Source organism: Mytilinidion resinicola (assembly GCF_010093595.1).
Source record: "Mytilinidion resinicola strain CBS 304.34 unplaced genomic scaffold BDZ99scaffold_38, whole genome shotgun sequence".
In the NCBI taxonomy this organism is placed as follows: Eukaryota; Fungi; Ascomycota; class Dothideomycetes; order Mytilinidiales; family Mytilinidiaceae; genus Mytilinidion; species Mytilinidion resinicola.
In genome coordinates, this window is record NW_022985474.1 from 28669 (window position 1) to 55887 (window position 27219).

At 49.5% G+C, this 27219-nt stretch overlaps 14 protein-coding genes across 14 annotated transcripts; 10 read left to right on the plus strand and 4 right to left on the minus strand.

Annotated features, from left to right (window-relative positions):
* Positions 1 to 13: 13 nt before the first annotated feature.
* Positions 14 to 1129, plus strand: BDZ99DRAFT_528248 (amidase signature enzyme; the record flags this gene model as incomplete). Its single annotated transcript, XM_033726359.1, has 3 exons — positions 14 to 124; positions 178 to 417; positions 623 to 1129. The coding sequence occupies 3 exons, from the start codon at positions 14 to 16 to the stop codon at positions 1127 to 1129; spliced, it is 858 nt and encodes a 285-aa protein (XP_033568476.1).
* A 2121-nt stretch (positions 1130 to 3250) lies between these two features.
* BDZ99DRAFT_577459 (uncharacterized protein) lies at positions 3251 to 4278 on the plus strand (the record flags this gene model as incomplete). The annotated part of the gene is made up of 6 exons (XM_033728696.1): positions 3251 to 3412; positions 3478 to 3563; positions 3656 to 3823; positions 3882 to 3958; positions 4007 to 4087; positions 4142 to 4278. The coding sequence occupies 6 exons, from the start codon at positions 3251 to 3253 to the stop codon at positions 4276 to 4278; spliced, it is 711 nt and encodes a 236-aa protein (XP_033568477.1).
* Positions 4279 to 5322: 1044 nt separating this feature from the next.
* BDZ99DRAFT_492505 (MFS transporter) lies at positions 5323 to 7605 on the minus strand (the record flags this gene model as incomplete). The annotated part of the gene is made up of 7 exons (XM_033723169.1): positions 5323 to 5606; positions 5651 to 5946; positions 5990 to 6421; positions 6473 to 6537; positions 6585 to 6776; positions 6830 to 7048; positions 7603 to 7605. 7 exons carry the CDS (start codon positions 7603 to 7605, stop codon positions 5323 to 5325), a joined length of 1491 nt encoding a protein of 496 aa, XP_033568478.1.
* A 122-nt stretch (positions 7606 to 7727) lies between these two features.
* BDZ99DRAFT_492506 (uncharacterized protein) lies at positions 7728 to 8208 on the plus strand (the record flags this gene model as incomplete). Its single annotated transcript, XM_033723170.1, has 2 exons — positions 7728 to 7837; positions 7869 to 8208. 2 exons carry the CDS (start codon positions 7728 to 7730, stop codon positions 8206 to 8208), a joined length of 450 nt encoding a protein of 149 aa, XP_033568479.1.
* A 437-nt stretch (positions 8209 to 8645) lies between these two features.
* Positions 8646 to 10400, plus strand: BDZ99DRAFT_492507 (FAD/NAD(P)-binding domain-containing protein; the record flags this gene model as incomplete). The annotated part of the gene is made up of 5 exons (XM_033723171.1): positions 8646 to 8975; positions 9032 to 9386; positions 9446 to 9608; positions 9685 to 9824; positions 9985 to 10400. 5 exons carry the CDS (start codon positions 8646 to 8648, stop codon positions 10398 to 10400), a joined length of 1404 nt encoding a protein of 467 aa, XP_033568480.1.
* Positions 10401 to 10426: 26 nt separating this feature from the next.
* Positions 10427 to 13222, minus strand: BDZ99DRAFT_492508 (uncharacterized protein; the record flags this gene model as incomplete). The annotated part of the gene is made up of 8 exons (XM_033723172.1): positions 10427 to 10626; positions 10680 to 10892; positions 10948 to 11417; positions 11468 to 11623; positions 11672 to 11864; positions 11919 to 12736; positions 12793 to 12893; positions 13094 to 13222. The coding sequence occupies 8 exons, from the start codon at positions 13220 to 13222 to the stop codon at positions 10427 to 10429; spliced, it is 2280 nt and encodes a 759-aa protein (XP_033568481.1).
* Positions 13223 to 13672: 450 nt separating this feature from the next.
* BDZ99DRAFT_469523 (uncharacterized protein) lies at positions 13673 to 14372 on the minus strand. Its single transcript, XM_033721516.1, has 2 exons — positions 14294 to 14372; positions 13673 to 14247 (listed from the first exon to the last, which is right to left on the minus strand). Exon 2 carries the CDS (start codon positions 14088 to 14090, stop codon positions 13743 to 13745), a length of 348 nt encoding a protein of 115 aa, XP_033568482.1. The 5' UTR covers positions 14091 to 14247; positions 14294 to 14372; the 3' UTR covers positions 13673 to 13742.
* On the plus strand, positions 14066 to 14737 carry BDZ99DRAFT_217784 (uncharacterized protein). The gene is made up of 2 exons (XM_033713412.1): positions 14066 to 14247; positions 14294 to 14737. Exons 1-2 carry the CDS (start codon positions 14175 to 14177, stop codon positions 14596 to 14598), a joined length of 378 nt encoding a protein of 125 aa, XP_033568483.1. The 5' UTR covers positions 14066 to 14174; the 3' UTR covers positions 14599 to 14737.
* Positions 14738 to 14930: 193 nt separating this feature from the next.
* Positions 14931 to 15923, minus strand: BDZ99DRAFT_512834 (uncharacterized protein; the record flags this gene model as incomplete). The annotated part of the gene is made up of 2 exons (XM_033724662.1): positions 15585 to 15923; positions 14931 to 15529 (listed from the first exon to the last, which is right to left on the minus strand). Exons 1-2 carry the CDS (start codon positions 15859 to 15861, stop codon positions 14931 to 14933), a joined length of 876 nt encoding a protein of 291 aa, XP_033568484.1. The 5' UTR covers positions 15862 to 15923.
* A 236-nt stretch (positions 15924 to 16159) lies between these two features.
* Positions 16160 to 17971, plus strand: BDZ99DRAFT_577465 (putative aldehyde dehydrogenase). The gene is made up of 4 exons (XM_033728697.1): positions 16160 to 16425; positions 16478 to 16780; positions 16837 to 17157; positions 17212 to 17971. Exons 1-4 carry the CDS (start codon positions 16183 to 16185, stop codon positions 17770 to 17772), a joined length of 1428 nt encoding a protein of 475 aa, XP_033568485.1. The 5' UTR covers positions 16160 to 16182; the 3' UTR covers positions 17773 to 17971.
* A 510-nt stretch (positions 17972 to 18481) lies between these two features.
* Positions 18482 to 20133, plus strand: BDZ99DRAFT_492512 (carotenoid oxygenase; the record flags this gene model as incomplete). Its single annotated transcript, XM_033723173.1, has 6 exons — positions 18482 to 18682; positions 18749 to 18872; positions 18927 to 19297; positions 19352 to 19416; positions 19518 to 19587; positions 19636 to 20133. The coding sequence occupies 6 exons, from the start codon at positions 18482 to 18484 to the stop codon at positions 20131 to 20133; spliced, it is 1329 nt and encodes a 442-aa protein (XP_033568486.1).
* Positions 20134 to 21017: 884 nt separating this feature from the next.
* On the plus strand, positions 21018 to 22144 carry BDZ99DRAFT_469530 (Isochorismatase hydrolase). Its single transcript, XM_033721517.1, has 3 exons — positions 21018 to 21494; positions 21576 to 21793; positions 21884 to 22144. Exons 1-3 carry the CDS (start codon positions 21159 to 21161, stop codon positions 22044 to 22046), a joined length of 717 nt encoding a protein of 238 aa, XP_033568487.1. The 5' UTR covers positions 21018 to 21158; the 3' UTR covers positions 22047 to 22144.
* A 989-nt stretch (positions 22145 to 23133) lies between these two features.
* BDZ99DRAFT_455976 (uncharacterized protein) lies at positions 23134 to 25105 on the plus strand (the record flags this gene model as incomplete). Its single annotated transcript, XM_033718458.1, has 7 exons — positions 23134 to 23190; positions 23248 to 23265; positions 23331 to 23816; positions 23873 to 24028; positions 24078 to 24387; positions 24435 to 24814; positions 24873 to 25105. The coding sequence occupies 7 exons, from the start codon at positions 23134 to 23136 to the stop codon at positions 24951 to 24953; spliced, it is 1488 nt and encodes a 495-aa protein (XP_033568488.1). The 3' UTR covers positions 24954 to 25105.
* A 218-nt stretch (positions 25106 to 25323) lies between these two features.
* BDZ99DRAFT_403095 (MFS general substrate transporter) lies at positions 25324 to 27217 on the plus strand (the record flags this gene model as incomplete). Its single annotated transcript, XM_033716324.1, has 4 exons — positions 25324 to 25455; positions 25549 to 26082; positions 26228 to 26816; positions 26883 to 27217. The coding sequence occupies 4 exons, from the start codon at positions 25324 to 25326 to the stop codon at positions 27215 to 27217; spliced, it is 1590 nt and encodes a 529-aa protein (XP_033568489.1).
* Positions 27218 to 27219: the final 2 nt, after the last annotated feature.

The window sequence follows — 27219 nt, forward strand, 5'->3', positions numbered from 1 at the left end:
TGTCCCCACCGCCATGGCTCCCTCCGACGATGCCAGCAGCCCGACCATTCGTCGGGTTGACAATAGCGTCTTCTTTGAGCTCAGAAACAACAGATATGTGGCATGGCCAACCGCAGAAATACCTGTACGAAAGAAAGTCCACGGAGCGCTTTGAGTGACATACTTACAACTCGACAGTCGGGTTTTTCCGACGCAGATGGGTCACTCGTAACGGTGACCTCGTGCAGTCATTCCCAAACGATCGACGCAGCCTGGCTACGGAAGCCGATTTCGCAATGGTCCGAGAAAGATGACGTTTTCACGCTCGATTTTCTTCAGAATATCGTTTTCGTATTCAAAGGCGCTCCCCTTCAGGATACTGCATTCGATGTCACTACGCTCGACGCGAAAGAGCTGCTCAAGTCGTGGGGCAACCAGGTACACAATTATCATTCAGTTCTATTACTCTCCCAGGGCCTTACGTTTACACAGACGGATCGTTGTGGCAAGCGCGCAGACTTTATGATGACGTCCAGAAATCTTTTTTGGTCGCCGTCCAGGAGTCCCCAACCCAAGGGTCAGTCCTTGAGTATCCTTAATGTCTCTTTGACGCGACTGAAAAGCCAAAACTGACCTGTAGCAGAGGAAGTACAAGCTCCTGAATGACGGAAGGCACGGCTGGGACTGCGTGTCTGTGGCAGTACCCTCGCGCCTTTGCGTACATGACCCTCCTCGAAGTCCCTTTGAGGGCGCCCGAGTGGCTCTCAAAGATGCATTCGATGTGGGCGGTATCTGGATGTCTTTGTGCAATAAGGCGTACCTGGAGCTCTACCCCCCAGCCGAGTCTACTGCTCCGTCACTGAGAAACATCATCCAAGGCGGTGCAAGCATACTAGGGAAAAGTAGACTTAGCTCTTTCCTTTGTCGGGAAGAACCATCAGAGTCCGTCGACTACCAGACTGCCTGGAATCCCCGAGGCGATGGATATCAAGGCCCTGGGGGAAGTAGCAGTGGTAGCGCGTCGGCAGTGGGAGCTTATGACTGGCTGGACATTGGCATCGGAACTGATACTAACGGAAGCATCAGAAAACCTGCCCAGTGCAGTGGTTGCTTCGGGCTGAGAATTAGCCAGGGAGCCGTTTCATCGTAGGGAATGTTCTCTGCCTTCAAGTAAGCATTGATTCTTTTCTGGATGGTTTTTCGGATACTCTAACCTAATGTCTGTGATAGACGTTTCGACGTTCCGGGGATATTCTCTCTTGACCTTACAAAATTGTCCACATTTGCAACCTCTTGGTATGGAGAAAAAATACCTGCACTCAATCTAGAGGTAAATCACGTGGCATTCTCTACCATGTTCTGTTCCTAATAATCATGTAACGTGCAACACAAGGGAGCCGGCCACCCAAGCGAGCCGGCCACCTCATCAACTCTCAACAGCTTTGAACGTAGATTGCTCCACAACGCTAATAGATATTAACTTAATTCAACTTGCAGTCTATTCTATAATAACTTCCTCATCTTTTTAACACGTACGAGCATTATGTCCTGTCTCGCCGCAGCGCCTACAGCGCGCTTGCTGCCGTGCACTTCCACCCGGGCGCCTCCTATTTTAACGCATTTCGCCCTCAATTTGTTTATTAGCTTCCTTTTAAGCGATTATATCAGACCCCTGTGCCTTTATTAGGACTCCTTGCCTCTAAATTCGCTTTCTTTTGCGTTCTCTACGCTTTATGGCGGCCTTATTCGCCTTTTAAAGGCTTGTGACCTGATCGCGCAATAATACTGCCCTATGCATCTGCATCTCAGCGCCTCTAATAAGCAAATTAAGCGACTTAAGAATTGCAGTAGAAGAGCTATTTTAATACATTTAAATGCGATTATAAATCAAAGCTAATTAAGAGCCTAGCTTAAGAGCATTGCTTGGTGTTTTTAATTCCTATTAAGCCTCCACCACGGCGAGAGGCAACGGCATATAAAGCATAATATTAAGCTTTAAAAGCACTGCCTCTAGATTAAGCGGCATAAGGCCGGCGCCTTAAAAGCTTGCACAAATATTGCTTTTTATAAATAAGTTGTTAAATACTGCTTTAAAAGCTAGTAGGAACTTAAGCTTTATAATATAGTTAATATGGTTGCGCGCTAGATCCTTAATTTAGCGACCGTACGCTTTTTTCAACGGCGTAAAACAGCCTATATTAAGCGGCTGCAATAGATGCGAGGCGTGCGGCGGCATATATAGTGTAATAATATTGTTCTCCTTGCAAAGCTCTTTAAATTCGAGCGAGTTATAGCTCTTATAACCGTCCAAAATAAGCAAGCAATATGCACCTACGGTGCAGTCCTTTGTATGCGTATTGAAATATTGCAGCTATATAACACTAAGCTTATTTATCGTCCAGCTATTATTGCTTACTGCTATAGCCCAGTCTAGCGGTATATTACTGCCCTCGTACTATGCAGAAAGGTGGTACTTGCCCGCAAGGATAATAAACGGCGGGATTGCCTATCTATATGCGTTAATAGCCTTAATTACAGTAGCCTACTCGCGATTACCTGGTTATATAGCTTTTAGTTAATTTTATCTCTCGGAGCCTGTAACAACTACTCCTGTTAAGATAACACCTATCTAGAAGCCGGTTTTATTAAAGTTGTAGGAGTTGTTATCCGTAATACTATACTTCGCCTTTATATTACGCACAAGCTTAAACCACAGCGCAATAATCCTTAGATCTTTGCATAGAGCTCTCTGGCAATTGTACTTTCGATTAAACCGTGTTTAAAGCTCATCGGTCCGCTTAACAAAGTTGCATGGCCAGTTCTTGCCAACCTGGCCGGCACTGCGCTCTCTAAGTAACTTATTGGCCATATCTCTTACAGCGTTTAAGCTAGGCGCAAACCCTCGCGAATCCAGATCGAGTACATGTTCAATAATAACTGATTCCTCTAGCTTTGCAAGCTTTTTTGAATTGGGCTCACAATCGCGTCGAGCGGTGGTTCCGGCGCGTTGGTCTTGGAGCGTGCTTCTAGGGACGTTGTACGTTGCAACAGCGCGTCGTTCGCTTTGAAGTTGATTCTTATCAATTGCTAAGATAGCTAGGCAGATTCGGCCTTCTTTTTGGATTGATTGTACATTGCGTTGTTGAGACATGGTGGTTGAAAGCTAACGGAGCGCGTTTTGGTGATGAGGTGGCCGGCTCGCTTGGGTGGCCGGCTCGCTTGTGTTACACGTTAGAGTCTATCCAAACATGTAGTCTATTTGACCGACAATATGCCCGAAGGTAGCACTCCACAGAAAGAAGTGATGCGGCTGGTCAATGGCCTTGCTAGCTATCTTGGAGTAACGGCAAATGGGATTAGTATCAGTACACTATGGGACGCGAAACCACCAGATGCAGCACTGGGGGAACCTCTTCATGAGTTTCTCAAAGAAGTATGTGTCGCGTGCAATTTCCCAATAGTCATAATTTGTTGCTGATAGGAGTGTATTCTCTTTAGGTAGGAGCTAGCACGTTCCTCTATGAGAACTACCAAAGCGCAGCCGACTTCCGAGACGATTATCGCGAAAAGCTCAACAAGAATCCGTTTGTCAGTCACTTTGTGCAATGCCGATAGTACGTTGTTTTGGTATTGCAATCCTCGTCACGGGTTTCACGCTAATTGACGCACGGTGTAGGAGCATTGGAAAAACATTCACACAAGCGCAATTCGACGAAAGCGTACGTCGTATGGATGTTTACAAGGCATGGCTCCTTGATGCAGTCCTCGAAATGGGAAAAAAGCACACAGTAGTAGTCACACAGAGCGAAGACGTAAAGTCAAACTATCGAGATGACCCACCACCGTAAGGCTCATTCTTTCTGGCAATTCGAGGTCCAGATGATAATATTCCAACCTTACAGCGCATACTATATTCAACCAGCTTGGCACCAGTGGTGGGGTTCGTCCGTTCTTGGGGCGCCAGAGGTTGTCATTCCAGGTGAGTATCTTCACTTTGAACCATTTGCGCCATGTCTAATCCTACCAGCCGGCCAAATGCCTTACAAGTCTCGAATTACCGGAGTGACTGAACACTTGCCAGTCATGGCTTCACTCCTTACGCAGCCTGGTACGTTAGGATCTCGTGAATAACACAATTTTTGACTTACTGACACCCAAGAAGGCAGCGACACGCAACTACTTGAACTTACGCATGCTTTCTTGGAAGGCGTCGGACGTCCGACAGTAGTGAAGAGTGGAAGTACCATGTTCAAGATCGAGGGCAAGGCGGAGGAGGTACCCGCAAATCCATGGCTGTAATTCGAGTACCTCTAACTTGCGTCATCTGTCCTTAATGAGTATAGAAAATAGAAATGAACCTCCCGTTTCAGGAGCCGGTGACACTATCATATCAATGCATATACAAGTTTGAGGATATTACTTAATGTACACCCGTCCGGCGCCGTTTCTAGGCTTTTAAGAATGTGATAAAGTACTATATAGCAGTAAGATAAGTCGTTTCAAACCTTTGGCACTTCTCTAATTTTTGTATTCACAGACTTTACATCCTGCCCAGGTCTTGAACCATGCACTAAGGTGCCGCATACTGCCTTTGCCTCCGATCTCGAGAGAAAATTAGAATCAGCTGCTACCCATTATCTAACGCGATCTTGCGGATCCCATCGTCTGGGTTCACAGTCCACTAAATGAATGTCTGGTGCACTCAAAGCTATTTCTCTAAACGACAACACAAAGCCATGTCCCGATCGCTACCCTAAACGCCATTCACTCCATATCCACTAGCTAACAAAGTCGCTAGAACCTGCACGTCCTCCAACGGAACCACCGTCGCCACCGACATATGTGACTAGCTCAAACCGTTGAAGTTTAGCAACACAGTCTAGCTCTACGGATCTGCACCGCTGCCCCCGCCACCGTCTGTGCCTTGATCGGCTTGTCCGCCAGGAACGCAAACTTCGGCACAGTTAATGAAGCAAGCTCCAGGGGAGTTATTCACATCACGTCCACCTTCATGTCCAGAATCCCGTTCGCGTTCGCATTGGTCTTCGGCGGCCAATCGGTCCGAGGTTGTAGCTTTTAGTTGACGATACTAACCCAGAATGTGGCCGCTACCTTTGCCACCGAGACGATCTGGTCACCAGTAGAACCGTGGAGAAAAGCTATGTTGGTCGTGTTGGTGGCTTCCTAGAGCTTGATGGCTACCTTGAGGAGCTAGACTCAAAGATGGCTTCTCATCAACTTCACTGCAGAGGAAATCAATGACTAGAACTATATGGAAAGCTGCGATATATTCTAGATCTTGAAAAGTATACTTTAAGATCTTGAGAGGCACGGAATACTTCATTAACCATTCACGTTGGCTATTTCAACTTCTCCTCTCCACGTCTGTCCAAAAAAGTAGAATGGAACGGCCAAGAGCATGCCTAACGAAACCAGCATGAACATGATCATGTATACTTGAATCCAACCGCTTGACGCAACCCAATCCACGGCAGTATACAGAAACAGGAACGCGACAAGATTCTTAAAGACATTTATGGCGACTAGACACTCTGCAACAACTCTAGGATAGCACTCAACGACGTAGGTAACGGCAATGTTGGGCGCGTATATCGTCCCGAATGATACTGCAACCAATCAGCACAGTCAAAACGACTAGATGGATACTTACCCATGCCAAATCCGAACGCGATTGCAACCCAGTGCAGCTTTTCAGAGCAGGCGAACGCAATAAGGATGCATCCGGCAGGGGCGATTAGACAACCAGGGATGAGCGCCACTAGCCGTTGCTCCGGATACACAGCGCCTTTCTGCTTCCTGATAACAACCGCGGTGATAATATCAGCAAAATAGCCGCCGGAAAAGCAGCCGATCAAGAAACCAATAATCGCCGCAATCTGCATGAGTCCGACTTCACTACCAGAAAAGAGATAAGGCGGCGCAAGGAGCAAACTTGGAAACGCGAATCTGCAGCCGTCAGCGTCAGTCTTACCGATTCAGGTCAGCTTACATGAGAATGATCTGAGATGCAAGACTAGTTCCATAGATAAAAGTAGCTAAGAGAACACTTGGCCGAAGAAGCATCTTGAGTGGACGAAAGGCCACCTTCAAAATATTAATCTCAGGGTCGATGGTGAATACGCTCGTCCAGATACTCAACCAAGGCTTGGGTACAACGCTGACACGATGGCGGGAGATGGTTTCCGTTCTCACAACCTGAACTTTCTCGTCATCTCCACTTGTCACCGAAACATGATGTAGCGACTCTTCCGGTCTGTTGAAGTTGGACTCTGGATATAAGAAGTAAATTCCCACAGTGTTCACACCAGCGAGTGCGGCACAAACCCATACATAGTCAACCCATCCACCGCGGCTATATTGTACGATGAACGATGCTATGAGCGGGCCAATTGCCGTGGAACTGGAGACGAGGATTGTATACCTTCAGTGTCGATTAGCATTTATCGCGTTAAGTTAAAGTTACTGAACTTACCCAGACATCATAGCGGCATGTTCGTGAAGAAAGAAGATGTCAGAGACAATGCTGGGGACAATACTCTGCGATGGGGTTAGCTTTGCAGCATGTTCATGTCGGAAACTCTCACTTCTCCTGCCGCTGATACAAAACCTGACAAACATCTCGCCGCTAAAAGGCCAGTAAATGCTGTTTCCTTCGCGGTCCAAATGAGCACAGCGAAGAGCATCAAGGTCGAGATGAGAAGCGATGCTCGTTTGCCGAACTTGACGCCGAGCGGTACCCAGAAGAGATTTCCAATTCCGAGAAGTAAAAAGTTGAACTAGACGAGTAGTCAGAGCTAAACCACATTCCATGCGCTGAAGCAAAACTCACAGTTAGCAGTCCGTTGACCTGATTTGGCGTTTTGTGGAATTGCGCTTGTAACACTGGAGTTGCAACGGAGAGGCCTGCACCAGCAAAATTTGCCGTAAAGTTGGCAAAGGCTGTGGCACCAAGTGCAGCTAGCTTTAGACTTCGAGGCCATCGCAGTGGGTCTCTCTCGTCATCGGTGGGATGTGGAATGAGAGGTAAGCCGTGGTGTTTGGCGGCGGCCTGGTGTATTTCGTTGGTCTTGTTGGAGTCAGTTGTCGACATCTTCGAGGAAATGATGGATCTAGCAGGAACTCAAAGAAGGATTGTAAATCAGCAGAGATCCAAATAGCGACGGCAAACCTTTATAGACACAAGGGGTTGAGATCTCGATTTGCCGTTGAAGTTTCCCGCTCGGATATGCTCGCTCGAAAACGCGTTATGTTTAGCCTTTTTCTCCACATACCCCAACTTTTCATGCGGAGAACTCCAGTGTGGCTTTCGACTATTCTAGGGGATATTGACGCTAGGATGCGGTTATTGGAGCTCGAGGACTAATACTCGCTTGGGCCGCCCCGAGTTTCGGGGAGATGGGAGGGGTCGGGGAGTTAGGAATCATAAGAAGAATCGACACTTTGTGCAAGCCAATTACGGCATGTCGAAACAAAGATTAGACCAGCTACATTGCTGGCCTAGACTGTAGACTGAGTCGAAATTTACTATCTAACATTTCTATCCGACGCACGCAGGTCAACACTAATGGCGAGCAAGCCAGGCCGCGGGAGTACAATACTGACCATTGTACCACACAATATCACTCACTGGCTATCCTTACTATATTTTCGAACATCATAAGAAAGACCCTCACTTTCACCGTTATCTCCTCATCTACGCTTTCTGCGCCGAGAAACCACCAGCAATCATGACCCCGAAGCTCGATTACGCTTTCACTTTACACGTCGATCTTGCTCCTCCCCATGACTTTGGCAAAACCGCTGGAGGTGAAAAAAGATTTGTTCCCATCACTAGAGGGTGATTTCGTAGGGCCTAAACTCGAAGGAAGAATTCTTCCAGGTGGCGGGGATTGGAACGCTGCTAGGCCAGACGGTGTGGTACATGTCTTTGCCAAGTACACAATCCAAGCCGAGGATGGAACTCTTCTCAACGTGACCAACGAAGGATACGGCCGAGCAAGTCAGGAGACCATTAAGGCAGTTTTCGGAGACGAGCCATCGAAGGCGTCAATGGCAGAGGGAGGGGCGGCGTGGTATACAAAGACATTTCCGAGATTCGAAGTAGCCCTTGGACCACTTGGATGGCTGAACAGTGCTTGCTTTGTTGGAGATCTTCTCCCCCCGAAGGTTCTAAATCATGTTAAAATCGACGTCTATGAGATTTTGTAGCTGATACATACTTCATGACCATTTTAATATCAGAATAGAAATCAGATTTGACATGGACTTTTACTTCGACTGAGCGATATGATATTACGAATTGCTCAGCATAAGACGCAAGCCGATAGTGCATTCTGAGAAGCCGGGGAGGGTGTGTTAGCTTGATCCCAGCATTAGACGGAGAGGATGGATTCCGGCGGCTTGCTTCCGCGTCTGCGGCATCTGCGGCTCGGAGGACTAGCACGCTTTTCTTCTTCCCCGCCGGAGTAGGTGCTGGCAGAGCATCGCTAGCGACGCGTGAACAAGCTCAAACATATATCACTAGGCCAGCCATAGACCAAAACTCTGCCATTTACGATTGTATCACGCACCTTTGCACCCGTACATACATCCCTCGAGAAAAAGATTCGACCAGTCGTCCTGTATCGAGAGTAATGCTGGCCGATATGGTTCAAGTCGTCGAAGACTATACGCCGGTGGTCAATGGCACTGCATCTACCGTGAAAAGTCGTAAAACATATCAACAGGCTATCGTAAGCTCCCAACCAAGCCTGACAGCTTCGTATCTGTCTCAGTCGTTACGATTCCTTCAGAAACTGAGAAGCAAGGAAAACTTCACTGAAGAGCCGCGTTCCTCTAGTCATCCAACACCAGCACGCCTCAGATTAAACATCGTGGTTGTTGGAGCAGGACTTGGCGGGCTTTCTCTTGCCATTGCTCTAGCTCGAAGAGGACACTCCGTGCGAGTACTGGAGCAAGCTTCAAAGCTTGGAGAAGTGAGTACCACCTCTATCCATCCTTCAAAGCGTATCCCAATCAATCGATCCAATAGGTGGGAGCAAGTATTCAAATTCCTCCAAATTCTGGACGGTTGCTCCACCGATGGGGAGTCTTTGAATATTTGGAAAAGTGGGCAGTCAAGCCAGAAGGTATCAACTTTCGAAGATGGGAAGATGGACAAGCCATAGGCTACACTGCTCTCGGGAAGACATTTCAAGCAGACTTCAATGTGCCTTATTATGTGGTCCATCGTGCTCACTTCCATGAAGCTCTGCACCAACGAGCGTCACAACTGGGTGTAGCGGTCGAATTGCATTCCAGGGTCGTAGGGTACAGTGAACAGAAATCTTCAGTTGTACTAGACAGTGGCACCACTATCCAAGGAGACTTGGTGATTGCCGCTGATGGTAAGTTGAAGAGTGCCTTGCAAGTTGGAATCTCCATCCCTGCGGTGGCTAACCGGGAGATTCAAGAATCAAATCAAAAGCACGGCAAGCTATTCACCCAGGCCTTTGCCAAGATCCCCAGTTCAATGGCTTCGCTGCGTATCGAGCAACAGTCGACGTCCAAAAGATGCAAAATAGTCCCGAAATTGCCTGGCTTCTAGAGAAACCTTCGTTGAACATCCGGTTTGTCCAACTTTCACTCAACGTCGCCGTTGAGGTCTCTAGTCATGATCGAGGACTCTGACAACTGGTTGCGTAGGATTGGCGAGGACAGACATGTCATGACATACACAATCGCCGCAGGGGAGTCATTCAACATGGTTTTATCTCACATTGACCGTTCTGAACCGGCGACCTGGACAGAGAAGTTTGCCAAAGAACACATCCAGCAAGAATTCAGTGGATGGGATCCTCAGTATGTAGCGAGCCTGAAGTTGAACTTGTTGAAGTAGCTAACCAAGCTTTTGCAGGTTGACGAAAATCATCTCCCTAATCGATGAATGCATGAAATTGCCACTGAAAGTCGGAAGACAGTTAAAGTCTTGGACTTCACCCTGAGCGAGATTGGTAATTATCGGTGATGCTGCTCATGCTATGCTGCCTTACATGTCGCAAGGTGCCGCCATGGCCGTCGAAGATGGTGCCGCCCTTGCTGTCGCCCTGAACCACATCTCCACTATCGACGAACTCCCATTCGTGCTGCGGGCATTTGAGAAAGAACGAATCAAGAGAAGCAGCGATATGCAGAATGCCAGCACGGTAAATGGACTAATTTGGCATTTTGCGGATGGCCCAGAGCAAAGAGCGAGAGATACTTCCATGGCCGCCGAGGTTGTGGGTTCTCCGTTTACCAGCAGTGCAAATCAATGGAGCGACCCAGTCACTCAATGGTGGGCGTATGGATACGACGCTGAGAGCAAAATGGAAGAGGCCTGGGACGAAGCCGTGCGGGCTTTGATCATGCGAGCGGGTTGACTGAAAGGGGATCGAGTAGCCCTATGCTAATGTGAAGACATGAAATTGAAATCCGAAGTACCCAAGAGATCGTCCAAACTCATGCCCATGTGGGAGTCAGTTGCATCGAGAAAGTCAAACAAGTCATGCGACTGGAAATCATTTGGCGCTCGTCGCAATGAAAAGTCTCCAGGTGGGTCGGTTGAGAAGTTACCCGAGCGTAATGCTTGCGCCCCTTCTGGTTCGTCTAGGTTGAGTGTCAAATGGTGCTCGTTGAAACGCGATGCCGACATGACTTACAGATTAGAGATAGAAGATGAGCCAGGGAAGTTGTATATCGGACGCATTTCTCCGTCATTCTATTCCCTTTGAACAACAGTTTCAAGCATTCGATTGCTTGGTGAAGAGACCCCACCGACAGGTTAATATCCTCAAGTGCTAGGGGATGGTTATAGATATTTGCTTGATGCTGTACAAGAAGTGTGGAAAATATAACGAGAGCGGCATTGAACGCTGTACTGCTATGAGTAGAGAACAAAAGGACGGTGTCTGCAATTGATATACTTACCGTAATAAAGAGAAAACCACCAGGCACCAAGTAGATGTCGAGCAGGACTGGTAGGAATCAGCACCATTTGCATCAATTTGATAATAGTGACCGCGGAATAGGCACAAGTCCGCAGGCTATTCGTGCCCACTTGCTTCAGCAAAGGTAATTGCTGAGAGGCAGACTGCGCGCTGCGTATTGACTCGAGGTACTTTGAGAGTAACGGACGATGCGTTAGAATACGAAGATTTAGGAAGCGCAGAGTGAGGATAACTCTGAACCGAAGAGTGCCGTGTTCGTCTGCATTGGAATCGAGAGTTTCCGGCTCTACTAGCGACAAAGCTGCCGGCAAGGAGTGCTGCCAAATGAGAAACTTTTGTTCAAACTGCAGTAACTGCGAAGCAATGTCGAACACGTTGTCCGGCACACCACAGCCCAAGTTACTACCGTACAAGACGTCAACGATTTCTCCCATGATTTTATAGAGGGTTCTGTTTTGGCGTGAGCGGCATGTCATCAGTTCTTGACGAGATATTCTTACATTGTTCCCGTATAGAACTCAACACTATGTTCGTCGGTCGAGTTCTGGTGGGAGTTCATTCCGGCAGGAAGAATGCTTTTGAACGAACACGGCAGGTCCAATTTGACAAAATTTTCAGGGATGGAAGCAGGACGGCCCATAGTCATACTCAAGGTACTATTTTCGATGAGATGACACGGCTCTGTCAGCTTGAAAGTAACTTACCGATCTAATACAACGCAGCCGAACCAGGTTCTCTTGCGAATCTCTCTTTCTAACGGCGGGTATTGGTTGAGTGCATCTCGTGAGTGGAGGCCGAGCTGATATGCAGCTTTGACGGTGAGTCCATGCACATTCCAAGTCTCGATGGAGCGTTCAGTGCCTTGCAAATACTGACTCATCAACAACAGAAACTGGACTTATGGAAACATCAGCGACGCCGACGTTATAGGGCTAATGCACCTTTACTTACCAACTTCCAAGCTTGTGCCATGGCGGATTTGTTTCTCACAGAGTGCCAAAGCTCGACGGAAGAAAACGTCGGAGTTGGCAGATCGCTCAGACGCCGTCAGTCCGTTACCGTGACTAGCACTCGTAGACATGGCAAGCACCAAATTCAGCAGACCAAGCCATGACCTCCGTACTGTCCGAATGTTTGCAGATGTAAGTTCGTGATACGTGTTCAAGAACGCCTCCTCGTCGATGTATGGAAATAAAACGCCCGTGGTGCTAAAGAATCGCTCTATCATCTTCACTGTTTCATTTTCTTGTGGGAGAACAGAGGGTTCTGTACCAATGGCGATGCTGTATGAGTCCTTGGACGGATCTGATACAGGAGAGAGTGGCCGGGAAACATGAAGAAGTTGACTCTGAAGGGCGGCATTGCTTGGCGAAGCCGGACTTCCATCCGATGCGGCACTTTTGAGGACTGCGGTTGTTGTGCGAACAATGAGGCGGGTAAATGATATGTTGGACGATGGCCCTGGACCCGTTAGTTGCCAGTACTCATGGAGCTCTGTGAAAGTATTCCAACCAAAGAAGCCAGACTCCTCTTCTTTAGTGAACGAGACAGAGCCCATTCCATCCGTAGGATCTTGAGTCTCAACGATCGTTCCCTCATCATCCTGAAGACTAAGAAGATCAGGAGTATGAGTCGGTGGTGATTGGCTAGAACTTGCATTTGCGTCTACAATATCGGCTCTGGAACCTTCAATACGGGTCACTCTACTAGATATTCCACCAACGGAGCTTTCAAGTGCGGCTAAGCGAGACTCAAGTGCTTCCAAATACCTGCGACGGGTAAGCTATAAGAGTAAGAGGGTACCAGTTCCGATTGAAGAACCGACTCTTTGGACGCAGAGGTTTTGGTTAAGGGTGTTAAATTCAAATATGTGCATTCATATCCGTGATCGGTGCAGGTAGAACACTTTGGTCTTGCTCCGTCACACTATGAAAAGTCGTGAAACGTCAGTAATTAAAGTGAAACAGGAAGCGCATAGTGGACACGCCAGCACGTGAATTTGATGAGAGTTGCGCCTCATGCAGCATCGGTGTTTCCAACCCCAAAGCATCGTGCTTGAAGAGCAAACTGACAACTGGAGCGCAATCCCTAGGCTGCTAGAGGGCCGGGAAGGACAACAGACTTACGCGGGACTTGCGCTGCCTGCACCACGTACAAGCTATCGTGATCCTGTTCCGTTTTGCTGGTCTTGCATCCGCGCCGTGATTGGTGGAGATGCTGGCGTGCGTTCTGGTCGCTGCATCGGTCGACGCCATGCCTAGGGTACAGGGAACCGAGTCAACGTAAGTCCGAAACTCCCTTTCCGAGTCCTTCGGGGACTTAGAGTCTGGTGTAGCCGGAGAAAATGGTGGAGGAGCAGGGCTGAGCGGGGAGCGGGGAAGTAAAGACCCCTTTCCACCTTACCCGACCCGACCCGTCTCCACTCTCCCCGCAGCTCTCAGCCTTCCTAACTCCCCGGCAAATGGTCCAGCCATCGATCACAATTGCCATAGTTGATTATGCAATTATTGAAATCGTCTTAGAGCTCCCGCTTCTACAACTATTACCAGCCAGAATGGCGTTTCAACGCGGCTTGACCAGCAGCAACTGACGGAAACCCTGCTAAAGACGGCTGAAGACTATCACACAAAGCCACTATGGGCACAGATGGCACACCTCAATCCCCCTTTACCTAATCCAAAATGTCAACCTCACGTTTGGGAATACGAGAAGATCCAACCGAGTGTGCTACAAGCTGGTGAGCTCATTACTGAGAAACAAGCGGAACGACGTGTATTAATGCTCGTAAATCCCTCTCGAGGTAAGAAACCCCCTCATGAATATTAGAAGGCTCACGCGTATGCAGAGGCGCCTTACACGACTGATACCATTTACGCTGGGCTTCAGCTGGTTATGCCCAACGAGACCGCGCCAGCTCATCGCCACACTGCCTTTGCCTGTCACTTTATCATCGAGGGTAATGGTGGCTTCACTGCTGTGCATGATTGACGCATCCAGATGCAACGCGGCGACGTTATCTTGACCCCGACCTGGAACTGGCACGATCACGGCAAAGATGGCTCCGGACCGATGATTTGGCTGGATGGCCTTGATCTCCCAAGCTTTGTACACTTCCCTGTTCATTGTGTAGAGCATTATGCCGACCCACGCTATCCGGCCAAGGACGTAGATACTTCCGCTTCTACCATTGTCTTCCCATAGACCCGTATGAAGGCCCAACTAGACGCAGGCAGCGGGGAGAGCACGACGAGGGGCTACTTGAAAGCCGATGGATCTGAAAGCACGTCATGGCGGCCTTGCTTTGATTGAAAACTAATAAAGTCCAGTAAGCTGCACGCTAGGTGCTGCCGCCACTCGCATCTCTCCAGGAACATCTACTCCAAAGATTCAGGAGACGGCTTCGTCAATCTTCCATGTTATTGAGGCCTGCGGAACTTCCACGATTGACGGAAAAGAGTTCAGTTGGAAAAAGTGCGATGCGTTCTGCATTCCTTCGTGGCATGAGTACCAACACCATGCGGGCGATGGAGAGACGGTGTACTTGTACAGAGTGCATGATAAGCCCATGCTACAACCACTCGGGTTTTATCGATACAATGGGCAAGATGTGGAATCGTTAGTGTCTGAGTAAACTGTTAGGGAATATCTGCTCTGTTGATATCGGAAGGCTGTTTTACTTCAATAGCTTTTGCAGATATTTTCTCCCATGATCTTATTTGATGATGTACATTTGCTGTGACTCCCCCTCAAAGAATTGAAAGCAGTGTTTCCGATCGACTGTGTAAGCTAGGTAAGCATGTAATCCTTCTTTTGATCAGACATTTATTTTAACGACAAAGACGTAGAGTTGCTGTCAACAGCCACGATTCATTCTTCTTGCACGAGGAGACGAAACCATTGCGCAGGATTCGCGATGATGAAGCTCTCCTGAATTATTCATTGTGATCTCATGATAAAACGCCGCTATGCGAATTTGACCCCGTTCCTAAGAGTGCCAATCTTGCTTATTGAAATTTCCATGACCGTTCCCGGCACAAGATATTTCGGTGGCTGCAGCCCAGCTCCAACGCCGCCCGGAGTTCCCGTCATGACCACTGATCCCTTGCGCAACGTTGTACCCTGAGATAGATAATACACAAGATATGCACAATCAAAGAGCAAATCGCTGATGTACTCTTTCTGCCTCACTTCCCCATCCACAATCGTCTGCAACAACAGTTCTTTAGGATCTCCAATCAACTCAGAAGCAATGAGCGCAGGACCGAGCGGAGCAAACGTGTTGAAGCCTTTGGAGAAACCCCATTGCGGAACTCGGCCTGCCAGATTCGGGTCGCGCTGCATTTTGCGCGATGATACGTCGTTGCTGGCCGTGTACGCAGCAATATAGTCCATTGCACTTTCGAGTGGAACGTCCTTCGCATCTTTTCCAATCGCCAAGACCAACTCGCCCTCATAGTCTGCTTGGTCATTTTGAGCAATCTGAGGAATGATAACATCTTCATCATGATCGTGGACGCAGGTAGAAAATGAATGGAAAAGGCGGTGGAGTTCGACCGGCTTCTCTGACTTCAAAACATCAGCAGCGCGTAACGGGCAGTATTGGAGGCCATTAATTACTATGTTTGGCATAATTGAGCCCTACGCAGCGCAGAATGTCTAGGTTATTTGGTGCGAGTGGTCCCAATAGCTTCTTGACGGTGACAATCTCATTAGAAACTCTGGTCACTCCTGAGATGTCGTATGGGTCTTCTCCGATGATGACTTTTGCCTGTAGCTTGGCGTCTTCAGTAGTCCTGCTCAAGTCGAAGTCTGGATCCGGGAGAATTGGCCCTCCGCGAAGAAGACGACCATCTGTGGCGACAAAGCGAATCAATCTGGGCCACGTGACTCGCATCTTCGGAGGCTGTATGGGAACTGGATATCTGCATTAAAATCCGGCAGATTTCGGTTTTAGAGTCCCTCGAATAGCTTCAAGGCAGTTTAGTAGCCAGCGGGACGCCGGGCCCGGTATGTATATCCTACATCGGATGTCGGCTTCCCGCCCGTGAAAGCCGCAACCCAATCAAGGACCTCCCCACAGAATTTACTCCTAAAGGTAAAGTGTCTGCCAGCAGACCCCTCAAGCATAAAATATTCCACAGGCTGCAGGAAACTGGTCGTCCACCCAACAAATAAAGAACCCCCGATTCGATCAGTCTCCAAATCACAACAAGTCATGACAAATTCCACAACCGTTCCACTCATCATTCATGGTGTTGACGTCTTGAACGGATCCGCCAACGAGCCTGCTTCGTTATTCAGGCCCAACCCAGACAACGATAGCAATCGTGGTGTCTATGCCGCCGGGGCGACACCAGCATTATGCGTACAAGCAGTCGAATCGTGCGCCGATGCATTCGCAACTTGGAGAGATTCGCAGCCGTATGAACGGCGGAGGCTATTCAACAACCTTGCAAAGGTAACCATGAGCACATCAAATACTATGAAGGTAGATTCTGATAATTTGACAGCTTCTTCGGGCTAAAGAAGGCGAAATACAGACGCTTATAGAGCAAGAGATTTTGTGCTCGGCCTTATGGGCAAAGATAAATGTCAACGATTCGATTGCACTAGCCGAAGAGGTCGCCGCCACAGTAACTTCCGGGGTCTTATCCGGTCTGGCTCCCATTATAAGGGATCCAGAGGCACATGCAGTAGTTTTTAAAGAGCCATTTGGTGTGGTGCTTGGTATCGCCCCATGGAATGCACCACTGATCCTCGGACTTCGAGCTGTTGCCGCAGCAGTAGCCGCGGGAAATACTGTCTTGCTCAAAGTGGGTTACCAACTTGCTGATGTTTGGCTGAAGCAATGATAACTGACGCGACGTAGGGGTCTGAAATCAGTCCTAGAACCCACTATTCGCTCGCGAAGCTCTTTCAGGATGCTGGCTTCCCTCCAGGAGTGGTCAACTACATCCAACACTCCCCGGAGGATGCGGTGAGCTGCTTCGAAGCCCTAATATCTCACGGCGCTGTGCAAAAGTGTAACTTTACTGGTTCTACGGCAGTTGGTCGGCATGTTGCGCAGCGAGCCGCATTCTATCTCAAACCCGTGGTCCTGGAGCTAGGAGGCAAAAACTGCGCCATCGTGCTTGAGGATGCGGATCTCACAAAAGCGGTGGACCAGGTACTACTCGGAGCGTTTCTCAATGTAAGTCGATGAACTCTTCAAAAAGATGGGCTTTCTGACTGTCTGGAATAATAGTCTGGCCAAATCTGCATGTCCACGGACCTGGTATTAGTGGCACAATTAGTGGAGCAGCAGTTCCGAAGACTTCTACATCAGAAGCTGTCAGATGGTTCACAACAGGTTACGGAGGTCATCAGTCAGAAAAGCCGGTCAAGAATCGATGCACTCGTCAGTAACGCAGTACAAAAAGGGGCAAGCACAACGACGGCAGAAACGGGGACTCGTGCCTCGTCAATCATCATCGGAGATGTCACTCCACACATGGAATTTTGGGAGCAAGAGTCATTTGGACCATTGCTGGGCTTACGGGTGTTCGATGAAGAGGAGGCAGCTATCCAGATGGTGAACGATTCTCCGTACGGATTATCGGGCGCGATCTTCAGTCGCAACTACCTCAAGGCTTTGAAGCTCGCGAAAAGGCTTAACATGGGCGCTGTCCATATTAACTCAGCCACTGTGCACGATGAAGCTTGTTTGCCGCACGGGGGCAGGAAGGAGAGTGGATGGGGACGGTTTGGGGCGCACTGGGGCTTCGAGGAATTCCTACAAACGAAAACCATCATCCTGCATCCTTGACTGGAGTCGAGATAATCAGCGTTTTCCTAACCCTCTTACTGCTGGAGAAGAAATGCAAATGTCTGAAGTATAGCAGGTTGTCAAGCTTGTGACCCTTTGCAACGCGGTGAGCCTCGATCGGGACACAACGCATGCGGCTAGGGACACTTACTAGGTAGCAAAACGGAAATCAATACTCAAACACCCGCTTTGCATACACTTACAAGTATCTCCAGTGTTGCTATGCTACCCGTAGACCATGCAATTTGCCAAGCCTTCGAGTCCGTTTGACGCGTTGCCTGTGTTGCCTGTGTTGCCTGTGTTGCATGTGTCGCCTGTGCTGCCTGTGTGCCTCCATCGCCATTGCAACTCTTCTCTTCTCCTCAAAGTCTTTTCCGGTGATAGTGCTTCTCGGCCGCGTTCCGGCTTCCGGTCCCCTCTTCCTCTTCTATAACCCGCCGGCCATTGGGATGTGACGCTCAAAAGATGGATTCTGCCGCCCAATCGGACGGACGCAAAGCCATCGGGGAGTTAAGCTTCTCATATCCGGGCGTGCCTGCTCCGCTCGCGGCGCGCGGCATCGCGTTGCAAGGAGCAGTATTCTAGGGGCTATTTAGCGGCGCAGAAGCCCATGCCGCTAAAGTTAAACCATCTCAATTCGGTTCGACCTCACCAAATCCCTCTGCGAAGGAGTTCTTAGCAACGGAAGTCGAGCTTCAACAATATCAGTATGGCCGGCCACTTCAGATCAACACACCCAAGGAGCGCGTTTCCCGATCTCCCGCAGTTCTCGGGCTTCATGAAGCCATGTCGTTTCGAGGGAGAGGTCCAGAATCTCGAAATCCGTGGCGAAATACCCTCCGAAGTCGACGGCACATTCTATAGAGTCATGCCAGATCCGCAACTGTCCCCACTCATCGAAAATGACCCGGTACGCGAACCCTCCCTGCTGCGACTTCACCGCGATGACCACCATTGGCTGATTCGGTAAATGTAGTGGTTCAATGGAGACGGCAACATCAGCGCGTTTCGAATAAAGGACGGGCACTGTCATTTCAAGCAGAAATACGTCAGAACCGAAAAGTTCGTGAAAGAGAGAGAGGCGAAACGAGCCTTGCTTGGTAAGATGCTCCCATGTTTACCTTCTTGAAGATTTTCTTACTATTCCCTTAAAGGCAAGTACCGCAATAAGTTTACCGACGCTGTGGAATTCAAGGTTCGAAGCACCGCAAATACCAACGTCCTGTTCTTCAATGGCCGTCTGCTTGCCTGCAAAGAAGATTCTCCGCCATATTCTCTCGACCCGGAAACGCTCGAAACAATTGGTCTGGAAGGTTTCGATGGCCAACTGCCCTGTTTGACTTTTACAGCTCACCCAAAACTCGATGGCGACGAGCTTCTTTGCTTCGGCTACGAAGCTAAGGGTGATGGCACTCCCGACGTGTGCTACTTTACTATTGATTCTACTGGAAAATTCACTGAAACTGTATGGCTTGTTGCACCTATCGTGGCGATGATTCATGATTTCGCCATCACAAAGAATTGGGTAAGATGACGCGTCCTGCTAAATACTTCTGAGACCGATGATTAACGGACTTAGGTATTGTTTCCAATTATTCCACAAATATGCGATTTTGAACGTATGAAAAAAGGAGGCGAGTACTGGTAATGGGACTCAAACGTCCCATTCTATCTCGGAGTCCTCCCACGCCATGGTGCATCTGGTTCCGACGTCAAATGGTTTCGCGCGCTAAATGCTTTCCCAGTTATACCGTTAATGCTTATGAAGACGATTCGGGCAATTTGGTGTTTGATCTGCCACTCACAGATAAGAACGTGTTCTTCTAGTAGCCAGATGCCGACAGCAATGCGCCCAAACCCGAGACAATTGCAGCAAAACTCCTCCGATTCACTTTCGATCCTCACTCTACCGATCTCGACCTCCCAGAGTCTCAAATCATTGGCAGCGAGGACTGTGAGTTCCCTCGCATTGACGAAAGATTCTCAGGAAAAAGGCATGTGCATGCATTCTTTGATTTGATGGATCCGCGGTTGGGAACTGACTTTGGAACAATTGCACCTAGAATGGGCGGTGGACACCCGCTATACAATGCATTGGGCCATCTTGACTACAAGTCTATGAAGATTCAAAAGTACTTCCCAGGTCGAACACATCTAGTGCAGGAACCGGTCTTTATTCCAAGGAAAGGTGCAGATACGGCCGAAGGCGACGGTTGGGTTGTGGCTCTCGTCAATAACTATGCTACCATGGGCAGTGAGTTGCATATCGTGGATACTAGAGACTTTGAAAAATCGCAAGCAGTCATTGATTTGCCGGTACGACTAAGGGCTGGCCTGCACGGTAATTGGGTTGACGCATAGGAATTTGGACTTTTATCGGTGGTCTGACGACTGTGCGGTAGATTCTTGCTTCAGCGCGGTGAGAGATGGATTCTAACCCATCGTAAAAAGTTTTATGAGAATGAAGAATTGGATACTTTTAGAGAGTTCAGCTAGACGCTGGCGGCCCGTAACGTGAAGATGATAGCGGGGGATGTCTATTCCTGGCGCCACTATCTGTCAATTCAACTCATATGCCAGCTCCTCAAACTGGCTTGATAGCAGCATATCATAATGACAATCCAAGAGTAAGTAGAGCTCAACGACACCCCAAACACCCGCGCGTGATAGCTTCACGGCTTGGAATAGAGTGTCACTCATCCTATCTTATGAACGATAGACTGTGTGCGAGTTAGATTCCGTCGCATGATAACTCGAGCAACACGGTTACAAAGAGGCGTGAACCCATGGCGTCAATAAGTGAGAAGGCTAGGGAAACCCAGGCGGCTGCGAGGTGGACCACGTGACATGGCTGCCGCCGAATCTCACGTAGGTAGAAAGAGACATTGTTTTGGATCTGCTTAGGAACAAACACCATCAGCAATGAAGCGAACGGAGAGCTTAAGATAGGAATACTAAATCTCTGTGCATGCGAGGATAGCGAGCACAGGCGAAAGAAGGAAAGGAGTCGAACGCTAAGCCGAGCAGTCTCGCTGAACAGTCCAGTAAAAATGGCGGCATGCAAGCTGTAGGCTAACCGCTTTTTTGAAGTGAAACTTAACTTAGTTAGTTTGATTACGTGCAGATTACTAAGTCGGACTTCCCAGCATGTCCGACTTTGATGCCCGATTCGTCCGACTGGACGCAAGCAGCCGCGAACATACATATAGAGCTTTAATGAAGCATCTCGTCACAACCACAACTCGAAGCCGACGACATAGTTCCATACTACCCAGATACGCCTCCGATATCACATCGCCACTGGCCGCCGAACATCATTCTGAATTCGCAAGGACGCATTGCCATAGAATCCCCAAGCCCCTAGCCCAGACAGTCTCCCATCCACAATGTCCAAATCCATCCAAACCCCATACTACGTCCCCGTTTCCCTCGCACATACCGCCCTTCTCCTCTCCGATGTGCAAACTCAAATCCTGGCCCGTTTCTCCAAAGAGGTCCAACAATCCTACCTCACCGAAATCCAAAAGCTTCTGGATTTTTTCAGGTCCCAGATCGCCCTTGCAGAATCCGCGGGACAACCCGGGAGCGAGAATGCATTCAGCGGCGTGCCGTTGATCGTGCACCACACGCTCCCCTTCAATCTGAACAACAACGCCTTTGTGAGCCCGTACAATAAGCTAGCGCATTGGGTAAAGGGTTTGGAAGAAAAGGGGTTCTTTAAGGTAAACATGATATTCCAAGCAAAATCGGGCGTCTGAGAAGATCTTCTTGAATCAATGCTGACGGCTTGAGATGCTGTGCAGACAGTGAACGCGAATCCGCACACGCCCAACTTCTCCATCCCGTCTTCCCTAACCCCACCAGGCGGCTGGGGCGCGTCGAAAGACGAGATCGTACTTGGAAAGCTTCAACCAAACTGCTTTGCGTCTTCGGATCTGCTAAAGTACCTTCACGCGCGGGGAATCCGGCACGTGATTCTCGTTGGGTTGACGACTATGGGGTCAATTCTTGGTTCGGCGAGGTGAGTTGATGATGTCTTTTACGCCACTTATCGGTGTAGGCAAGTTGTAGTAGTTGATCTGGGAGCTAACGATGGCGATTTGACGAATAGGGGCGGCGCGGATCTCGACTTTCATATCATCTGCCCGCGTGAAGCGATTATCGATGACGATGCCGAGGTTGACGAGTTTCTCATGACGAAGGTGCTTCCGAAGTTTATCGATGTCGTCCAGATGGAGGATGTGCTTGCGCTCGGGAGGGAAGCGGGTTCGTAGGGTACGGCCGTCTTTCCGGATTGTAGATCATCATAGACGATCGACGAAAAGCATTTAGACGGCATGTGCTAATTTCAGCACCAATGAAAAGCCGGGATCTGAAATTTTGATTTAATTTCCAATCAAGATTTAACCTCTTCTTATAGCATAGAGTTGCATCTTACGCTATTGCAAGATGATTGTCTCCGTCTTTGGCGTCACAATCATGCCTCTGATATTCTCTAGCTTGAGCAACTTCCAGCCAGAGTCTGGGAATGCCGACCATGTCCGCTTCGTGAGAGGACCGGGGAGGACGTCGAGACTACCGATGCGCACAGAGAACATGCGCCTAGCCGTTCCATCTGGAACAGATATAGCGATGGCATAGCCTCCATCTTTGAAGTAGGCGTTGACATCCGACTGGACATCGCGGGGCAACTCTTGGTAAAATATTGCGGGATTTCGGGGCTGGTAGTTGGCGAAGAGTACGTCAATTTCCAGTAATGAGATGCCGGCTGTAAAACATCTAACCTTAGTAGTTGGGTGTCGTTTGCTACTAGAATTACTTCGCTATTGGTGCTCTTCGTCGTTCATTGTACTCTAAGACGTAAAGCAAGCCGCCTATGCAAGGCCTGCAGTATGCTCGCAAATACTTCAAATGAGCAACTTACGACGCTTAGTGATTCATAGTAACATCTAGCATCTCAGTCGATTCGCCGAGCCCTTGATCAGGATTAGGATACTGGAGAAGAAAGCAATATCGCTGGATGGAAGCACTCGACAAGATGGAGTTAGTTTTCCGTACGTGAAGATGACCTGGCTTTAGCCTGGTTCGCCTTGCAGTGAATTGATTGTCTGCTCAATAACTTCGTGACCCAATGAAGGGTTTATGGCTGCTGACTATAGACTAGTTGTTGGAAGGAGTAAGTTGGTGTTGAGTCAACAAGGTGGATGAAATCGGCGTGGGGAAGATGTCGAGTGCGCTCAGTGGCTCCAGCTTTCGGGGCCCTGCCGCTCACCCAATCTCTCCCCTCAACCACCCCCCTCCTTCTCCACCTATCACCGCAGCGACATCTGCAGCTACTAGATATTTTCGGGGGAACACATGATGGTAAACTTTGGGGCCTCCCGAGCATGCCAAACGTGTAAGCAGAGGCGGAAGAAGGTAGAGAACTCCACACCATAGCCAATGACTTGTGCTGAAAGTATTCTACCTGCACAGTGCGATGAAAGCCGCCCAGTGAGTACAGTTGCCTCATTCTTTCCCAACTGGAGTCAAATGTACCATCTTCTCATCGGCTGTAGAACTGCCAGCGATGCATTAAAGCTGGCCGCGTCTGCCTGGGCTACCAGGAGAATTCTAGCGTTTTATTTCGCCATTACGGCCCTCCAACGCTAAATGAACCACCATCTGCTGTAATGCAGACGCCGACTTCACCGTCTGGAGTAGTGATTCCTGAGCCTGACGACGAGCAACTAGAAAGAGACGCGCTGGCGATCTTCTTTGACGATTACTGTGTTGAATCGGCGGATAGAACCATCTCACGTGGGTTCCTTGACGGCCTCAAGCCCTTGATTGACCATGCAGGGGAGTCTTCGGATATCGCCCAAGCAGCTAAGATTGTCGCTCTTGCAACGACTGGAAATAGGCTACGCAGGCTGAATATTCTGTGCAAGACTAAGCAGCAATACGGAGGCCTGCTTCACTCGTTTCGTTCGACGCTTATGCGTGCCACGGAGTCTGACATGGTAGAGACCTTGATGATTGCAGTACTATTAGGTCTCTATGAGGTACGTCCTTTATCGCACTGCGGTCGTCAATTCTGTCATTGACTTAGACTGTTAAGATCGTGAGCAGCACCGAATCAGACCCCGGCCAGCGCAATGCTCACGTCTCAGGTGTTGGCGCCATTCTCTCCAACAAAGACTCACCATTCGACCTCACCACGGGCACTCGTTTGTTTCAGCTCGGCAATGCCTTTCTGCTTCCGGAATCTCTACCAGTACGTGCGTGCGCTCTGCACCTTTGTACTACGGCTGATATCAACCAAGCAACCCGAAAATGTCGGCCTGCTCTGTGCACCGAGTCGCAACGGCTCAGTCTTGGCTCTAGACGGCATTCTCATCAATGTCAACCCTATTTTCAATCTAGCTAACGATTTGTTCGTTGCCCCATCTTGTCAACTAGAAGATGTGCGGACGCTGCGACAGGAGGCAATAGCTCTGGAGCGACACATATCCACATGGCCCACCAGATTGACAGGAGAATGGGCACCTCACGTAGTCGGAAACGTTAGCGAGGCTCAACTGAGATCTTCCCACTCCCCAGGCTGGCCAGGAACGGTTGACAGCTACTTCGACCGTGAGTCGTGCTATTCCCAATTCACGTTAACGACCTAACTGATGCAGTATATGTTGCTGCAGTTTGGAACACATATCGAAAGACGCATCTGATGATTTTGGACATCATCGTCAAGTGCTCGAACTACCTCGAGCCAAGCGACGTCTGCTTCGAACTACACCCCAAAGCTCGACAGCTTGCCAACGACATTGCTGCCTCAATTCCTTATCACCTGACAAATGACGCCGCTAAGTATCTTCAACACGTCCAGCACGGCGTGGAAGCACAATATGACGGGCGGCCGGTGGGCGGCTTGCTGGTACTACATCCACTTTGGGTCGTTGCCAATGCTTCGGTCGTTTCCCATGAGTTGAGCACCCATATGCGCAACGAACTTTCGTGGATTGGGCACGTAATGGGGATTGGGCAGGCTAACCAGCTTGCTAGCGTGAGTTCCTGCACCAGCGATAGCCGGCGAGAGAACGAAGGCGACTAATTCTTTCTAGTCACGTGCCCTGCTCTCGTCGCAGCATATCGCTCAAGGGCACGTTCTTATTTGGGCGGGGATGCTGACACAGCCAATTTGAGATCTGAGCGACCATTGGGAGCGACCTTCATGGTCAATTACGTGCTCCTGGAATACCCAGCCCGAGACGCATGGGGATATATCGGCGGACGTGGGTGGTGTTCTCTTCACAAGCGCGCGCAAAGCTAACCCGTTGAAGCAGACGAGCTTCTGCGCCACGACCTCCCATCCCTGCATTCTCCCAGATTCGATTAGCTTTGCGCGCCGACACGGACCTTGATAGAGAAATAACTGCAGCAAGTATCCGACTGCGAATTTTGGACAGGTATAAGGCGAAATGCTTCTGCTCCTTCCCAGATAAAGTTCCGATTTCAGACACTCGATTGACTTTCTTTTCTTCAAGAAACCTGTCAACCTCCTAGTAGTTTGGCATGCGCGACCTGCTCAGAGATGCTGCCGTAGGGCAGGTCCTTCGTTTTCTTACGCGTGGAAAAGTCGCTACCTACCCCGAAGACGCCATAGACTTCAAACTCCCCGCGCTACAGACTCAATCAAATCTATCTGTCGACACATCGGGCTACAACGCAAACTCGGAACAGGACGTAAATCATCGAACACTGCATTCCGGCAACGCAGACAATGTTTCAGAGGGCCAGGAAAGTGGCAGCGCGACTTGCGATCATCAAGCCTCCAACACCATCACTCTTGTAACATGGTACACCGACAACGACCCTGCGAACCCACACAACTGGTCCTCTCCTAAAAAGCTTTGGATCTCGTTTTTAATTCTTACCTACACACTATCGGTCTACATTGGCTCTTCTCTCTACACGGCCAGCGAATCAGCCATTGTCTCCCTCTACGGCGTCAGCGAAGTCGTCGCTGCGTTAGGCCTCTCCCTCTATGTGATCGGATACGGTGTTGGGCCAATGCTATTTTCACCACTCTCAGAGATCCCGGCGATTGGGCGAAATCCACCTTACGTTATCACGTACGCTTTATTCGTGGTGTTGTGCGTCCCGACGAGCTTGGTAGATAACTTAAGCGGGCTGCTGGTGCTGCGGTTCCTTCTTGGCTTCTTCGGGTCGCCATGCTTAGCCACTGGAGGGGCTAGTTATGGAGACTTCTATGGTGGGCGAGAAATGCCGTATGTGATTGCGTTGTGGGGTGGGGGGGCGACACTGGCACCGGTAAGTCTCGCAATTGCGAAGAGATGCCGATCTGCAACACTGCTTTCATCTTCTATGTTAGAACCTGTGGACTGACCAACTTGACACATCCCTGCTTTCATCTTCTATGTTAGAACCTGTGGACTGACCAACTTGACACATCCAGGCCCTCGGTCCTCTCGTAGGTGGCTTCGCAGTCCAATATGAAAACTGGCGCTGGAGCTCCTGGGAACTTCTCTGGTTCACTGGCCCCGTCTTCATCCTCATGTTCCTCGCCCTTCCAGAAACATCCTCAGACAAGATCCTCCTCCAACGCGCTCGGCGCCTACGCACCCTCACTGGCCGTACCGACCTCCGTGCTTCGTCCGAAATACGTCAAGAAAAAATGGCGACGGGTCAGATAGTGTTTCAGGCGCTGATCAAGCCGTGGGAGATCAACATCAAAGACCCGGCTATGCTCTTCACAACTTTCTATACAGCGTTGACCTACGCGATATACTACTCCTTTTTTGAGTCGTTCCCACTCGTGTACCAAGAGATCTACGGTTTCAATCTCAGTGAACTTGGCCTTGCGTTCCTCGCTGTGCTCGTGGGGCTTTGCGTTGCAGTCGCGGCATACTGTGCATACTTCTACTGGATCAGCGACCCTATTTTCGCCAAAGCAGAACAAGAAGGCCATGCCATTCCACCAGAAGCGAGACTCCGCCCTGGGCTAGTCGCGACCTTCTTCATTCCTGCCGGCCTCTTCATCTACGGTGCGTCAACTACCCCCTCCATCCTATTCAACCTGCAATCAGCTAATCTCTAGCAACCCACCACAGCATGGACATCCCGCCCCTCCCTCCACTACCTTATCTCCCTCGTCGGCGTCGCGATTAGTATGTTCGGCGTGTTCATCATCTCGCAGTGCATGTTCATCTACCTGCCCTTCACCTACCCGCGCTACGCCGGGTCGCTGTTCGCCGCGAACGGCTTCGCGAGGAGCGTATTTGCGGCGGGTGCGATTCTGTATGCGCGCCCAATGTTTCTGGGAATGGGGGTTGCTGGTGGGGTTAGTCTTTTGGGGGGGCTGTGTGCGGGTTGCTGTGCGGGGATTTATGCGATTTTCTTTTTTGGGGAGAGGTTGAGGTTGAGCAGTCGGTTCGCGGTGACTTGAGG

Excerpts from the sequence above, each read along its gene's own strand:
- BDZ99DRAFT_217784 (XM_033713412.1), top strand. The coding sequence starts at position 14,175 with ATGAAGGCCCAACTAGACGCAGGCAGCGGGGAGAGCACGACGAGGGGC. Across the intron at positions 14,248-14,293 it reads GAAAGCCGATGGATCTGAAA|TAAGCTGCACGCTAGGTGCT; the intron begins GCACGTCATGGC and ends AATAAAGTCCAG.
- BDZ99DRAFT_469530 (XM_033721517.1), top strand. The coding sequence starts at position 21,159 with ATGTCCAAATCCATCCAAACCCCATACTACGTCCCCGTTTCCCTCGCA. Across the intron at positions 21,495-21,575 it reads AAGAAAAGGGGTTCTTTAAG|ACAGTGAACGCGAATCCGCA; the intron begins GTAAACATGATA and ends GATGCTGTGCAG. Across the intron at positions 21,794-21,883 it reads TCAATTCTTGGTTCGGCGAG|GGGCGGCGCGGATCTCGACT; the intron begins GTGAGTTGATGA and ends TTTGACGAATAG.
- BDZ99DRAFT_577465 (XM_033728697.1), top strand. The coding sequence starts at position 16,183 with ATGACAAATTCCACAACCGTTCCACTCATCATTCATGGTGTTGACGTC. Across the intron at positions 16,426-16,477 it reads TATTCAACAACCTTGCAAAG|CTTCTTCGGGCTAAAGAAGG; the intron begins GTAACCATGAGC and ends ATAATTTGACAG. Across the intron at positions 17,158-17,211 it reads TACTCGGAGCGTTTCTCAAT|TCTGGCCAAATCTGCATGTC; the intron begins GTAAGTCGATGA and ends CTGGAATAATAG.
- BDZ99DRAFT_469523 (XM_033721516.1), bottom strand. The coding sequence starts at position 14,090 with ATGAACAGGGAAGTGTACAAAGCTTGGGAGATCAAGGCCATCCAGCCA.